The sequence below is a fragment of the Brassica rapa genome, chromosome A03, assembly GCF_000309985.2.
Source record: "Brassica rapa cultivar Chiifu-401-42 chromosome A03, CAAS_Brap_v3.01, whole genome shotgun sequence".
Lineage (NCBI taxonomy): Eukaryota > Viridiplantae > Streptophyta > Magnoliopsida > Brassicales > Brassicaceae > Brassica > Brassica rapa.
Genome location: NC_024797.2, coordinates 22187054 through 22203690, shown reverse-complemented (window position 1 = coordinate 22203690; position 16637 = coordinate 22187054). Strand labels below are relative to the sequence as shown.

Below are 16637 nucleotides of genomic sequence, written 5' to 3'. Positions count from 1 at the left end.
GTTTGACTGGTTTATAACTAAATCATATTTATATATTGTTGTTTCTAAGTCGAAACCTAAATCATATTTTTTTTTGTTTGGTTAACATCTCTTAAAAACCATAAAAAAAAATTCAAAAAAAAACCCATCAAAATTGAATATTTACTTTAATAGAAGGAGAATTGTCAGTCTTATACTATAGGGGTCTGATCCTTTCGGGGATATTTGCTAACAAAAAAGTTCTTAGTGGGCCTCTTTTATGCCCATTTACCTCCTTAAACGAACTCAAAAGATAACGGGTAATCATGTTGCGAAGAAATGGGGCTCAAGCATGTTAAATCAGGATCAGCTTGCAGACATGATGTTGAAATTTACTGGATAAATGAAGTTTTCGTTTGAAAAATTGTAGATGTTTATGTTTCCATTTTTTATATCTTATTTACATAGTAATTTGACTAATTTCTTTGACACTTAATCACAATCTGTCATATTTACATTTTAGTACATATATATACATATAAAAATTGAAGGAGTATATATACAATACAAACAAAATCTAAAGAAGCTACAGAACGACTTAGCAATCTTTGATCAATGTCATAAAGCGAATTGGTTAGGATTTTGGTGCTTGTAAGTTGTAAGAGACAACAAAAAAACATTGCCCGCTGCCAGAGCAGTTAGTAGTCTATTACATCCGCTCATTACCAACAAAGGATCACGAAGGGACTTGAACACCATCCTCACGGATATCTACTATTTTAGCAACCGATTGAGAGCCTGCTCATTTTATCACATTTTTCGTTTATGTAATGTGGAGGCTGACTTAGTGGCAAAGTCAGAGCTCGTTGTTGTAAACTCCTCCCCTGCTAGCGGGGGATAAACCTTTTATTTTAGCAATGAAATCGTAGTTTGACCCCAAAAAAAGTCTATTACATCCCTCTTGACATTGAAATTATTGTTTGAAATGAAATAAATTCAATCAAATCTTTTTTTTTTAACTTCGTAGTTGTAACTTTCAAAAGACAATTATTGAATTCAAGAATCTATTGGGTATCAATATCATTAAAGAAGAAAAAAACAAACAGGAAGAGATAATGGACTCGTGTAAATGGGGCTCTTTGATTAGTTTTGTGGCAGAATCTCATCCAAAATAAGACAAAGTGAGAGGTTGCTTTAGAAAAGTTTGTGTGCGCTGTCGACTCCATATTTGCACATAAACCCTAAAATCGCCAACTCTCCTTAAAAGCAAACAAAGAAATTAAAGTGTAAAAGTTTAGATTATTAAAGTGTACATTATTATAGAATTAGTTCAATCGATATAGTCGTGTGTGTGTTTCTAGTGAGATGATTGTTTTTAATGAAGGAAAAAAAAACTGGGATTCGTCGACTTATTTCTCAAAATGAACATCACACAAGTGAAGTGATAAGGCTCAAACCCTAAAATGCCAATGTTATATATGTAGTTTAAAGATTTTCACACATATTAATATATTATTGAATTTTCTATTATACATTATAATTAATATTTATTTTATTTTGTTAGTTAATGAGTTAAAAATAGATGAAACTTATATTTAAATAAAATTTTAAATCTACAACGACACTTATATGAAACATAAGAAGATTTAGTGGGGGTTATTGGTTAATGTATTTTAATGGATTTGTAAATCTAAACTAAATCTAGTGTTATTGGTTCTATGATTTTAAAATCCGTATTGAAATCATGTGGTATTGGTTTAATGATTTATAAATTCTAATCTAAATCAAGTGTTATTCAATCATACGGATTTACTAATAGATTTGATTTCAAAAGGATTTGAATGGATTTGTATGGATTTTTTGTTAAAAATACAAAGACTCAAATCCGAGGGAAAACCTCCGGATTTGTAAATACTAATTCGAGAGAATTTAAAAATCTGCATAATTTACATGGATTTCTAAATCAATTAAAATATATAAACCAATAACTATTCCGAAAATTTTAGTTTATGTACATTTATAGTAACCAATAACATATGATTATCAATTACGGATTAAACGAATTTATTATGTTTAAGAACATTTGTTGTACTTTAACATATTAATGTCAAGTTCCGAGCTTCTGACCCGATTAAACTGTATGCTTCGTCACCAAACTCCATTGTTTTAAGTGCTTCTCTGAAAGTGAAGCTAGAGTTTGAGATTCACCTAGTCTCTTGGATAAGCATTGCGGTATTTAGAGCTGATAGTGCACGTTTCAATGTCAAACCTAGGCAATTAAGGCCTTTTGATACTATTGATACCTATGCTTCACTGTCTGCCTCACCGTCGTTTGAGATTCATCTAGGCTCTTCGGTGAGTTTTGTTGAGGTTACTGCTGACCTTGCGGTTGAGAGATACTCTCCCACATCTTCCCTCTCTGTGAGAGGTGAATCATATCCGGTGTTGAAGATAGTATTGAACTCCTCCGAATCTCTTTCACTAGGGTATTTCAATGTCGTTTCAGACTATTTGAAGCTCTTTTGAACTGTCATTTCTAGGATTCAAGTGAAGATTATTTGCGGGTCATTTGACTTTGAGCAAATCTTTCCTTTAATTTTAACACTTCTATCCCATGTTTTATTGTACTATTGTTATTGTTGTTTATTTTACAGTCGAGCATACGTCCAGTTGTAGTAGCTGAAACATTTTAGATTTTAATTAATGAATTTGTGTTTAAGAAAAAACATATTGCTATTCCATAGACATACTGTATAACCTATTTATTCTAAACTTCAGTTTGATAGTATTATGCATTTGCACATTGATTTTAATTAGAGGTTTTGTAGAGTTTTTTTTTTTTTTTTGATAATCCAGGGGTTCTCCACTTACGTGGATCATTCCCCTGGGCCCGGTTAGGCAGCGGTCCATTTCACTCGGGAGGGTTTTACCTGGGCTGGGGACAAGGCCCAACACCCAGTACCGTATTTGGTGACAGAATGGGCAGTTCGCCTCCGCCTGGCGTCGAACCCGTGAGCATGACAATTGGCCCCCAGGGTCCTTACCAAGTGAGCTACCTCATCCCGTCGGTTTTGTAGAGTTTTAAATATTTAAGTAAGATGCTTATGAAACTCTTTTTCAGAATTGTATAACTCATCTTAATATTATTTATTTGACAGTTTTAAATTGAAAGAAAAAAATATCAAAAAGAATGTTACGTACGAAACATATGAAAAACTTGAAAAGAAAGGAGTGATTTCCTCCTACCTTTTCCTTTTTTTATTTTTGGCGTGGTTATCTGATAATCTCAATTAAATTTTAGTTTTTGTGCCTTCCCAAGAGTCTAGGACAATAATTCAATAAGCTCCACATGGATGTCTCATTTGGTTTTGTCGAGTGACAAATCAAAGTACTTTTGTCGTTCTGGAAAAAAAGAGAGAGTTGATGTGGTTGTTGTTCTTCGTAATCATCCCTTTCGATTGGTTTAAAAGTTCACTAGATTCTTATTAGTATTACGTGTCAAATTTTGACTCCTATAATTTAACTTCGAGGAATGGATGATGTTTCCTTTTGGACAAATTAGAAAACAAAATTTTTAATATATAACCTTTACTTTTTAAATAAACGCATAAACATTTATTAAAATAAAGATTAGAACGAAATAATCATACAAGAACACGTAGTCAGATAAAGTAGAATAACTATTTCTATTTAACAATTTGTATGTTTTTAAAATGAAAAAGTCTAGTAACCAATTGTTATTTGTATGTCTATGCATAATGCATTCACATACTTAGTGTAGACTAGCTGAACGGCAACATTTGTAAACGACAACGCAACTCAAGACTTGCAAGACACCGTCACATCCCTTCTACCAATTGGTCGAAACTGCTTGGATATCCATGCAACAGTGTCTATATCGACATGGCCATCCAAAATCTAATTTATCAATTTTGGCATCGATCTGCTATTTGCAATTAGCAACTCATGCCAATCTGATTTCCAAACGACTATCGCGAAGTCACTATCAAAATTTGTTGATCTATTTTTGCATTAACCATTTTAAGGTTTTGTGAACGATTTCCTCTTTCTTCTAGTAATATATTTTGTTAAAATCATTTTCGTGCTAAACAATTTAAGCTAGTAAATATAACATTTTTTGTAAACTAAAGTAAATATAACATTTCAAAAAGAATTTTTATATCATGCTTGGTTAAAACATAACTTCATAGTATATATATATATTGGAAAAAATTTACCAAAAAAAAATATATATTGGAAAATTTTCAAATTGAGTCTCTCATAACATGAACACAAAAACTCATAATATTTTATTATTATTAAATATCAATAGAATTTATGATAAATTCAACTTGAAAAATATATGATAATAATGGCTTCACAAACTTTCCAATTCTGCAAAAACAAAGAAATAAACTTCTATGAATATTAATATATAATGGCACAGAAATGTTCATTTTTCACCATACCATATATGTGCACACGAGATATCATGTACGAATGTGGTCACACATACACATTTACACAAAGACAAGGCGTGATGTTAAATAGTCATATGTTGACATGTGCTCGTAAATTACAAGCTTTTAGCGATGGATGTCTTAAAATTCAAATTTCACGAAAGGATGATTCGATAGAAATAATATTAATGGAAAATATGGGCTTATGTCCACGGTATATTGGTATAAGTTTGACAAGACGTACGTGCGATATAATATATGCGTTCTTGAGATGTGGACTTAACATAAGGTATGAGAAGAAGAAATGATCCAGAGTTTTGATCTAAGAGGGCAAACATATTTGGTACTAAGGAGCGAACCAAATTTATGTTAATAACGATTCAGAGAAATTGAATACGTTAGGGTACTACCCATCCATTTAGATGATTAGGGCTCATCAACAGCCAATTGTGGTCCATTTCTTTTTGTTCACGTGGTCCAATTTTAGTATATACTATTTATTCTATAAAAATTTACGTACATTTGATTTGAGCGAGTATTACACTATTGTTCCAAGTTCACTATTGTCAATTACACGATGCACACTCTCTATTCATAATCGTGGATTACACTATTGTTCCAATTTGTTCCGCTAATTACTATTCTGAAAATTACATTTGGAATTTGAATTATATAGTAAGAAGGTCAATTTAAGTTTTTTCTTTTATTGTTAACAAAAACAAAAGTTTTCCTTTTTTTTTGTTCATTTATAGGCTATGCTAATCACTTCATATATAATTGTTCATTTATCACACATTTCAAAATTGTAGAATAACTTTCTCTCTCCAGACTGTACCATTGAGGCATTGACAACTTGACATTGAAATAAAAAGTGCCTGTTCGCAGTTCTTTATATATTTATTGTTCTAAAGACGCTTGACAGAAATTTAAAGTGTCTTTTTTTCTTGGTAGCTGAAATTTAAATGTCTTTAATCAAACAATAGAATACGTACCAATGCTAATATGTGCAACAAAAACGTCTGAAGTAAGGGGTTTTTTTTTCAGTGAAGGCTTACTAACGTCTGAAGTAAAGTTAAAATCACAAGTGATTCCCTCAGCTATAATTCTTTCAGAATTTTGATATCATTCAATTATACATCTCACCGGCTCAGTTATGGTTTTCATTATTCTGATCAGTTTATGTATATCACGCAGAGGCCAGACATATTCTAATCATGGGACCGACATGAATGTTGTTTTGTGAACTTCTTATCGGAATACGTTTCCTATTCGATAACCACCAAAAAAAAGTTGAACGTTAAGACGAAATTAATTGTTTATAAGATAGCCCTAGTGTTTGACGAAGAAAAAAAACTATAGCTAACCACAGGGTGGTGGGCTAGCTAGTGGTCTTGAAGTAATTAACACACCAATACGGACCCGGGTTCGAATACCCCATGTGGCCACGGAATGCTTTACTCCCTCCCCAAGTTTAAAGTTATCGCGGTGTTGGTGTCGGGTCCTTGGGTAATGGATATTAGTGCCGGCTGGTTCCGGGCCAGGGGGATTAGAAGGTTGGCAATCGGAAACCACGTGCGGATTACGGGCCTTTGGGCAAACGGAAACCACGTGCGGATTACAGGTCACCTTTGAACCTCCTGTTAAAAAAAAAAAAAAAAAAAAAACTATAGCTAGCTAGTGTTATATTGTAATCATACAACAATTAGACCGACCACCACAAAACACTACCGAGTACTGATTAATTAGTAAAGATCTCAACATTTTTCTGAATCCATCTATCCATATCTTATGGGACTTATTGATATCAGACCTAATTATTAAAATTAGCTTTCCTATATTGAGAGTATCATACGTTCGAGATTCGCTTCCCATAAATAGGCTACTTTTTTCGGTCAAAAGATAAATTGTATATATACATATGTATATATAGAAATATAGAATTACTTCTAGTACATATGCATGTTGGTCCAAACGATCAACGGGAGCCGATAGAAAATTCAATTTTTCGTTTAATTATGTTTCAACTTTAGTTGGGTCAACTGAGCCTAGTTCCACTTGTGATGATACAAAGAGAAACTCGATACTTGAACACAGGATAAACGGTTTATCATAAACCCATATGCTTAAAATATCCTCATTATCACATGAGCGAATATAAAACAACTTAAAATTAGAGACAGTGTGATAACTCCATGAAAATATCATATAAATTCATATACAGTTTTACTGTGCAAACCTATAAGGAATTAATTATTTTTTTCCCTTTAATACGCATTAACATTTGAGTTCTTGACTGATTTGTTCTTAACCTTAAAAGCAATGACATTTAAAACTCCGTACGGTACGGAAACAACGTAAGCCAAAGGGGAGGCACAAAACTAACGAACAAGTTGTAATTACAGTAGAAAAGAGCCTATGAGAACTCGACAACAAGTCGTATGGTTTATTTCCCAAACAGCCCTTAACTTTATCTCCACTCTGGTCTCTTCCACTTTCTATGTGGCTTTTTCTCTCTGTTTCCACAAATATCATCGTCTATGTATAAACATCAACACACCGTATTTATACCTTTATCACTTACGTCACTGTTCACACGCTTACGTCACTGTAGACTCACGCGAAACCCAACAAAAGTCCACGGAAATAATAATAAATAAATGAAAAAATTATCACACATTCAACACAAAAGATACCCAGAGAGAGATAAGAAAGAAAGAGAGAGAGGTCCTTTGGACATTTCAAGGTTGTCGTTTCTCTCTCTTGTTCTTGAGCTTTTGAGGAGAGAGAGAGAGAGACATGGGAAGGGGTAGGGTTCAGCTGAAGAGGATAGAAAACAAGATCAATAGGCAAGTTACTTTCTCAAAGAGAAGGTCTGGTTTGCTCAAGAAAGCTCATGAGATCTCTGTTCTTTGCGATGCTGAGGTTGCCCTCGTCATCTTCTCTTCCAAAGGCAAACTCTTCGAATATTCCACCGACTCTTGGTAATTATTCTCATCTATAATCCATATATTATATTATTTATATTCACATCGATCGTATCCATATCTGCTTTCTTGATTTTAAATTAGATTTGTTTTCTTATTCGTACGTCTCCATCTCGATTGTCGTCAGTCTTTAAATCCAAATCTTATCCCTGTGTGTTGCATATATACTGTAGATTTGTTTGTTCCCTAAGAAGTGGCTCGAGAAATTAGGGTTTTTTGGGATTTTACGTATACGGACGCATGAAAAAGCTGGTTTATATTTATTTTCCCTTGCTTTACCCGAATGAAAATAGCATAAAATTATGATACTTAGTACACAGACTCACGATTTGATTGCCTCTTTTCATGTATAGAAGCACGTGCTCACAGTGAGACGTACGCTTATGTATGTGTATAACATGTATAACACTTAATGACATATATTTGAAAGAAAGGTTGATTTGAAACAAAGAAATAAAGCATTTACAAGGATGTGCTATAATCCAATGGACAATAACATAACGTTCAACATATATGTAAGTTCGTACTGATATAAATGCGCTTTTGTGTGTTTATATATGTGTTGCTTGTACTATCATATACATATATAATGATTTTACCGTTTGCTTTGATAACTAAGGCAGTACTCGAATCTTGACATTGAATTTGTACCACCTATAATTTCTATAATGTTGTGTGGACTCACCGTGAACCAGGTTTTATATACGTTTTTGTTTTATGTGCTCTACTTTTAGCGATCTTTTGTCAGTATATCAAGCAAGGTAAACTTTTGGCTAAACACTTTGTAACAAATTAATGTTACAAATTACAACGTTTGAAATTATAATCTGATTTATATGTATGGATCAAATTAATTAAGTAAACTTTTGTTTCTTTTGAATTTTCTGAAATCTAGCATGGAAAGGATACTTGAACGCTACGATCGCTATTTGTATTCAGACAAACAACTTGTAGGCCGAGACATTTCACAGAGTGTAAGTTTTAAGATTTGGTTTTACTTCTAGCTTCGTTTATGTTCATAATTAAGTCATACTTCTATCTTATACTAATGATGTAGGAAAATTGGGTTCTAGAACATGCTAAGCTCAAGGCAAGAGTTGAGGTACTCGAGAAGAACAAAAGGTATAATAATATTATCTTCTAGTGCATAATGCCAAATTAAGATTCCTTCATAATCTGTGTGCTTGTCAACTAGCAATTGAACGTATATATACAAGAGTTGTTTTAACTGAACTAGACTTTGGTTCTAGCACCTATCGTTAAAAATACTAAGACATAACACAGCTTAAAGAGGGAACCCATTATGTGATTTATAAGGACTTATTTCTCACAACTTATAATAACAAGTACTTCTCGACTTAAAATCTCGTCATCTTCAAAATCTTTTATTAATATATGGTAATCAAGGAACTTACTATTTGTGTCTTGGATCCTCACATTGTTCATTTTCTGTAAGGAAATTTGAACGTAATACCTACGCGTAATATCACATATGTAGCAAGGAACCCATTATATAACAAGAAGTTGCAAAAATGAAAATGTGCAGGAACTTTATGGGGGAAGATCTTGATTCTTTGAGCTTAAAGGAGCTCCAAAGCTTGGAGCATCAGCTCCATGCTGCTATCAAGAGCATTAGGTCAAGAAAGGTAATATGAGAACGTACATTCATATGAATTGGAGTTGAAATTTGTGATGGCCTTTTTAATAAATTTGTAATATTTGCAGAACCAAGCTATGTTCGAATCCATATCGGCGCTCCAGAAGAAGGTATAGTGTCGCAATCAAGCAGATAATCATTTTAGATCTACGCTTACTTGTTTTATTTGATTTCATCAGGATAAGGCCTTGCAAGATCACAACAATGCGCTTCTCAAAAAGGTTAATACAAAATTCTTTTTAATGTATTTAGTGGTTATATTTGTATTAAAAATGGGATGATCAGTTGCAAAGTGAATTATACAAGTATGTCATCTCACCAAAAATTCACTTTGCAACTAATCAGTCCCATTTTTATAGTTTAATCGATTAATTGACCTAGTTTTGGAACCTTGATAGTTTTATTTAACTAAATGTATAGTTTATTTGAAAAAAATTAAAGTTGTTATTTTATATTATATAAAATTACTATATTTTTATATAACAGAACATACAATTCGTGCATCTGTATAGTATTAACAATGATAAAAAGTTATGATATGATAGATTAAGGAGAGGGAGAAGAACACGGTTCAGCAAGAAGGACAACTAATCCAATGCTCCAACAATTCTTCAATTCTTCAGCCCCAATACTGCTTAACCTCCTCCAGGTATCGTCTCTCTTTCCGTAGTATTTCAAATTAGATTTATAGAGTTTGATTCATTGTGTAATGTACATATCTAGCTATGAATGATTCTGACTAATTAGTTATTAAATTGGCAGAGATGGCTTTGTGGGGAGAGTTGGGGGAGACGACGGCGGTGCATCATCACTGGCGGAACCAAACTCTCTTCTTCCGGCTTGGATGTTACGCCTTGCAACGAATGAGTAGAATTATCTCTATATGATAAGACAATTTATGTTTAATATTCTCATAATATATATGTATGTATATCAGTATTTTTTCTGGATTTACGTACTGAGCCGATATATTTTAACTTTTAACTAGTCAGATAAAATTTTATATCTAATGGTGTAATTACAATGTCGACGTACGTACGCTATCACTATTCACAAAGATTCCCTCCGTCTCAAGAACAAAGATTCATATCTTTGTGATGATTTCTGATGAATGATGATGCCTTTTTCTTTTACTGTGGCATAAATGCGCGAAAGCAATACTATATCAATATTCTATAATTTGTAAATGTGCTCACTAGGTTTATGAATTTACTCTTATTGTAGATCTGCTCATTCTGGAGGGGCGCTTTAAAGTTGTCACGGTAAGGTACCGCGTGGCTCAAATGTTTATTATGATTTTGGAGAAAAGGAAAATCTAGCATTCGCATATATATATATATATATTAAATTTTAAAAAGAATGGTAAATTGAATTACCCTTTAATATAATTTATTAATTTAATGTCTTATTTTCTATTTACTTATGAAACCATAAGATTGTAGATTGTCACTGGAATGGGAAACTCTAACTAGAGCTATCAAAACAGCACGGGAATGGGAAAGGGCGCAATTCCTCCACCCTAAAATTCCGAAGATCAATCTAAGGTCTCCGCCAGAGAGAGATCTACTATTGGGAATATGTAATATTTCCTATTTGGAAAGATACGGGTGTATAGTCTTGCTTTATCTCATTAGGTTAAGATTCTTGATATGTATAAATATATGGCCTTATGGTCGAGGTAATACAAGTTGAACATTATGAAGATCTAAACTTGTCATGGTATCAGAGCAAGCGATCTAAAACCTAAATTTATTTTTTCCAAGCCTCTCGGCTCTTGTTTACTACCTACTCTGTTTTTCTCGACAAAAACAGAGCATCCCTAATCAACTTCATAGAAAGCCTCTCGGCCTCTTTTTTTTTTTTTTTTTTTTTCTATTGAGAAACTTTGATATGGCGCCCAACGCTGATGTACCTAAGCGGAAGACTATTTCTCCGTATGACCTAACCTCCGGAGACAATCCAGGAGCTGTGATCTCTCATCCTCTTCTCAACGGAAATAACTATGAGGAGTGGGCTATCAATTTCCGAATGGCCGTCAGTTCACGTAAAAAGTTCGGCTTCCTCGACGGCACTATACCAAAACCGGCGGCGGACTCTACATATCTTGAAGATTGGACAGCCAACAATCACCTCCTTGTTGGTTGGATTAAACAAACCATCGATCCCAAGCTTCGTTCAACTATCTCGACTCGCGAAGTGGCTAAGGACCTATGGGATATTATAAAGAAGCGCTTCTCCATCAAGAGTGGTGCTCGTCTTCAACAACTACGCAACTCTCTTGCAACTTGTAAACAGAATGGGTCGACGGTGGATGAATATTTTGGCAGATTGACGAAAGTATGGGATGGTATTGCAGAATGTCTAAACACAAAACGTTGTGAATGTGGAAAGTGTACTTGTGACCTTAACACATCACATGAAAAAGAAGCAGAAACATTACGTGTTCATGACTTCTTAGCAGGTCTTGATGACTCTGTTCATGGAGTTATTAGGTCTCAAATCTGCGCTATCTCACCTCTTCCTGACCTCGACAGTGTATATCAAACTGTTCTTCAGAACGAGATAATCCGAGCTGCAGTCAATCAGGAAGCAGCGATCATGAGCTTTGCTTCACAGGCACATCAATCTCGTTATCCTCCTAATACTCCCACAGTCCAGACTAGAGAGGTCTCAAGACAAAGTGGTATTGAAGGTTTTCAACCTCGAACTGGGCCAGGAAACCGTGATTGGTCTCGTCAATGCACGGTCTGCGGACGCAAGGGACAAGAGGCTTCAGCATGCTTCAGGGTGATAGGATATCCAGAATGGTACCCTGATAAGGCACGCAACAAGACTGCTCCAGCGGGTCGTGATCGTGGAAATGGACCTCGTGCAAATTCAACTCAAATCGTTAACGCAAATTTGGCGTCTGCTAGTTCTAATGTGGCGGTAACTGATACAGATTGTCAGGGTCTAAGCGGAATCACAGATGAGCAGTGGCAGCTCATACAGCGTGTTATCAACGGCAGCAAACCTACTGAACGATTAAGTGGTAAGGATGATGTTTCTTGGATTTTAGATACTGGAGCCACGCATCATATGACAGGGACACTTGATCTTCTTGAAGAGATAAGGGATATTGATCCAATCTCGGTTATATTACCCGCTGGATCGAGTGTCCTTTCAACAAAACAGAGCAATATTTGGCTTACTTCCCACTTATCTCTTATGAATGTTTACTTGGTTCCTGGTTTCCATACAAATCTGATTTCTTTTGGTCAGCTCGTCACAGATAAACATCTGGTTGGTCAAGTAACGGATAAACTTCTTATTTTGCAGGACCGCACTTCGAGGATGCTGATTGGAGTGGGTGAACGAGAGAGAGAGGGACTGTACTGGTTTCGGGGAATTGAAGTTCCAACGGCTCTACATACAGAAGTCAGTGATGATCTTACGTTGTGGCATAGTCGTCTGGGCCATCCATCTCCGCGTGTTACCAGCCTGGTCCCTGGTTTACGTAGCCTACCTAGTGATAGTGATATCTTATTTCAGAATTGTGATGTGTGTTTACGAGCTAAACAAACTCGGCAGATTTTTTCAGAAAGTTCTAATAAAGCGAATGCAGTTTTTGATTTAATTCATTGCGATTTATGGGGGCCTTATCGTACTACTGCATTTTGTGGTTCTCGCTATTTTTTGACTATTGTTGACGACTATTCACGTGCAGTCTGGTTATACCTTCTACCTGACAAAGCAAAGGTCGCTCAACATCTGCGAGAATTTTTTTCTATGATCGAACGTCAATTTTCCAAGAAAGTAAAGACCATTCGAAGTGATAATGGCACTGAGTTTCTGTGTCTTACGAGTTACTTTCAGGAAAATGGGATCATACATCAAACCTCATGTGTCCACACTCCGCAGCAGAATGGTCGCGCTGAACGGAAGCACAGACATATCCTAAACATAGCGAGAGCATTGAGATTTCAGGCTCATCTACCTATTGAATATTGGGGTGAGTGTATTCTTGCGGCAGGACATCTCATAAATAGAACTCCTTCGGCTCTTCTGGACAACAAGACCCCATTTGAAATGTTGTATGGAACGGCCCCATCGTACAAACATTTGCGAGTCTTTGGTTGTCTGGCGTTTGCGCATAACCAGAATCACAAAGGTGATAAGTTCAGCTCTCGTACGCGTCGATGTGTGTTCTTAGGCTACCCATATGGAAAGAAGGGTTGGAGATTATATGACTTGGAACACAAGCTTGTGTTTACATCTCGTGATGTGGTGTTTCGAGAGAAATTTTTTCCGTTTCTAACGAGCTCTACACAGCCTCGACCTATACATCCTCTGACCTCGTCCCCTGTTCTGCCTCAGGGTGATGATGATGCGAGCTCAGAAGTGGAGATTGAGCATCATACGGTTGCTTCGACTCCACCTATCACTACGGAAAACGCAGAAACTGCAAACGGTGAACCAGAACCTGTTCCAGAACTGCTTTGCAGAGGTCATCGAGTTAAGAAACCTTCTACCCGTCTTCAAGATTTTGTTGCTAATACAGTACGTCTCTCGTCTCCCTCTCTCGTCTCACCCTCCTCCTCTCCACAGCATCTCTCAGGTTCGGTTTATCCTATCTCAGATTATCTATCTTGTGCTAATTTTTCGGAAAACCACCGAAACTTTATTATGGCATTAACAGCTCAGGCTGAACCGAGATCATTCAACGAAGCTATGAAAGATAAAGTATGGCGAGACGCAGCAGGAATTGAAATTCGAGCTCTAGAAGATCAACACACGTGGGATCTTGAATACTTACCACCGGGCAAGAAAGCCTTGGGAAGTAAATGGGTGTTTACGATAAAATTTCGAGCAGATGGAACCATTGAAAGATATAAAGCAAGGCTAGTGGTGTTAGGGAATCATCAAACAGAAGGACTGGATTATACTGAGACATTTTCACCAGTCGCTAAGATGACCACTGTCCGTTTGTTCTTGGATTTTGCAGCTAAAATGAATCATGAAGTACATCAGATGGATGTACATAACGCTTTCCTCCATGGAGATTTGGATGAGGAAGTATATATGAAGCTACCTCAAGGGTTTGGTTCTCCGAATGAAACCAGAGTATGCCGTCTACGCAAATCACTTTATGGGCTCAAACAATCTCCTCGCTGCTGGTTTGCTAAACTTGCTGATGCGCTGCGTAAGTATGGATTTACTCAGACAAAGTCAGACTACTCTCTTTTTATCTACTCGAAGAAAGGAGTGTCTCTGCGCGTTTTGGTGTATGTCGATGACTTAATTATCTCTGGAAATTCTCCACTGAAAATTCAAGAGTTCAAAAATTACTTGTCAACTTGTTTCCACATGAAAGATCTCGGAGTTCTCAAGTATTTTCTTGGTTTGGAAGTTTCCAGGAGTCCTAAAGGTATATATGTGTGTCAACGCAAATATGCTATTGATATTGTTGCAGAAGTGGGACTTCTCGGGTGCAAGCCTGTTGGATCACCCATCGATCAGAACCATCGTTTGAGCTTGGCTTCCGGACCTCTTCTTGCGGATCCAGAGAGTTATAGACGTCTAGTAGGACGCCTTATTTATCTCGCTGCGACAAGACCTGATCTTACTTATGCAATACATATATTGTCCCAGTTTATGCATTGTCCTCGTCAAGAACATTGGCTTGCAGCCTTAAAGGTTGTTCGATATCTCAAAGGAACTATGGGTCAAGGTATATTACTGAGCGCTGAACCTTCTCTTCATTTTACTGGATGGTGTGACTCGGACTGGGCTGCGTGTCCACTAACAAGGCGTTCTCTTACTGGCTGGATTGTACAACTCGGTTCATCTCCTATCTCATGGCAAACTAGGAAACAAGATACTGTCTCATGTTCATCTGCGGAAGCTGAATATCGTGCTATGCATGAGGTAACACGTGAGCTGCAGTGGGTCAAAGCGTTACTACTGGAGATGGGTTTTGAACATAAAGGACCGATGACAATAAGATGTGATAGCAAGCCTGCGATTTATATTAGTTTGAATCCAGTTTTTGATGAGCGAACAAAACATATTGAAGTTGATTGTCATGGAGTCCGTGATGAGATTATTAAGGGAGTGATCAAGCCATATCATGTGTCTACAAAGGATCAAATGGCTGACATCTTAACGAAGGCTTTAGGGAGAAAAGAGTTTGATATTTTCATTTCCAAGTTGGGCATTATTGATTTGCATGCTCCAACTTGAGGGGGGGTATTGGGAATATGTAATATTTCCTATTTGGAAAGATACGGGTGTATAGTCTTGCCTTATATCATTAGGTTAAGATTCTTGATATGTATAAATATATGGCCTTATGGTCGAGGTAATACAAGTTGAACATTATGAAGATCTAAACTTGTCATCTACCACCAAACACCATCACGTGCAACACAGACGCGGCCTGGATCTCATCATCAGCTACGGTGGACTTTGGTTGGATCTTCTCCGATTCGTCTGACATGGAGATCAACAGAGGAACAAACTCATGTCTCATCTGCATGTATGGCTGAAGCTTTGGCTGCCAGAGAGGCCTTCCTTCACGCTTCCTCCCTAGGCTACACTAAAATCTGGTTCTGATCAGATTCACAAGTGATCATGAGAGCAGTTAATCAGAAACGAGGACCTACAGAGCTCTTTGGAGTATTGTCGGACATCATTTATCTATCGTCCTTTTTCCAGTTCTGTCGTTTTACATTTTTCTCTAGAAGCCTTAATGGGCTAGTAGACTCAATTTCTAAAGCCCAGCTGTGTAACTGAATTGTTTCTTGGACCTTTGATGCCCTTTAATCCCCTATATATATTAAAAGATAAACATTACAATATATTTTTGTAGTCACATGTCATCACCACAATCATTCTTAGAATCATTAAAAAAATATGTTGGTCCATATAAATATGTAATAAGTTTTTTTATTAAACTAACCATAAATTAATTATAAATGTTCTTCATTGTTTCTTTAAATAAAAATCACGGAATTGCCTAATGTGACTAAAGTATATATGACAAGTAATGATTTTGAATAATAAATATTTGATAAAAATCAGTTTATTCTCTATCATTTTTAATTCATTTTAAAATAAATTAAACAACCACATTAACTATATAATAAAAATTTACACTTTTTCGTATATGTTATATTTTGAATTTAAAAAAACAAATATCAATGACTAAAGTTGTTAAAAATCTCACACTGAAATTTTTGTGATCCATGGTTTAAAATTTATGTTATAACAAAACACAAATGGTTACAAAATTACATAAGTAGGAAGTCTCATTTAATAAATATTATATATATGCATATTAAATATTTTTTAAAAATAAATTGTATACCATATAAAATACATAAGTATTTTAATTTCGAATTTGATTTGAAATTTTTTGATAAAAATTTTGAAAAATTATTGACAACTTAATATTTAGATTTTAAACTTTGCATTGAATGTTTTTAAAATTATAAATTACTAAAACTATTAAACATCCCATAAATTTTTTATTGTTATCATTGATTTAAAATTTTTGTTATAAAGAAATACAAACGATCAAAAATAATATGAGTATGA

The 16637-nt window shown here is 35.3% G+C and overlaps 1 protein-coding gene across 1 annotated transcript; it reads left to right on the top strand.

Moving 5' to 3' along the window:
• Positions 1-7099: 7099 nt before the first annotated feature.
• On the top strand, positions 7100-10083 carry LOC103860551 (agamous-like MADS-box protein AGL8 homolog). The gene is made up of 8 exons (XM_009138164.3): positions 7100-7399; positions 8298-8376; positions 8460-8524; positions 8949-9048; positions 9128-9169; positions 9239-9280; positions 9605-9708; positions 9822-10083. Exons 1-8 carry the CDS (start codon positions 7215-7217, stop codon positions 9928-9930), a joined length of 726 nt encoding a protein of 241 aa, XP_009136412.2. The 5' UTR covers positions 7100-7214; the 3' UTR covers positions 9931-10083.
• Positions 10084-16637: the final 6554 nt, after the last annotated feature.

Bases quoted from the DNA above. Each gene is read 5' to 3' on its own strand.
- LOC103860551 (XM_009138164.3), top strand. From the start codon at position 7,215: ATGGGAAGGGGTAGGGTTCAGCTGAAGAGGATAGAAAACAAGATCAAT. The intron at 8,377-8,459 runs GTAAGTTTTAAG...CTAATGATGTAG, and splicing joins GCCGAGACATTTCACAGAGT to GAAAATTGGGTTCTAGAACA. The intron at 9,170-9,238 runs GTATAGTGTCGC...TGATTTCATCAG, and splicing joins TATCGGCGCTCCAGAAGAAG to GATAAGGCCTTGCAAGATCA.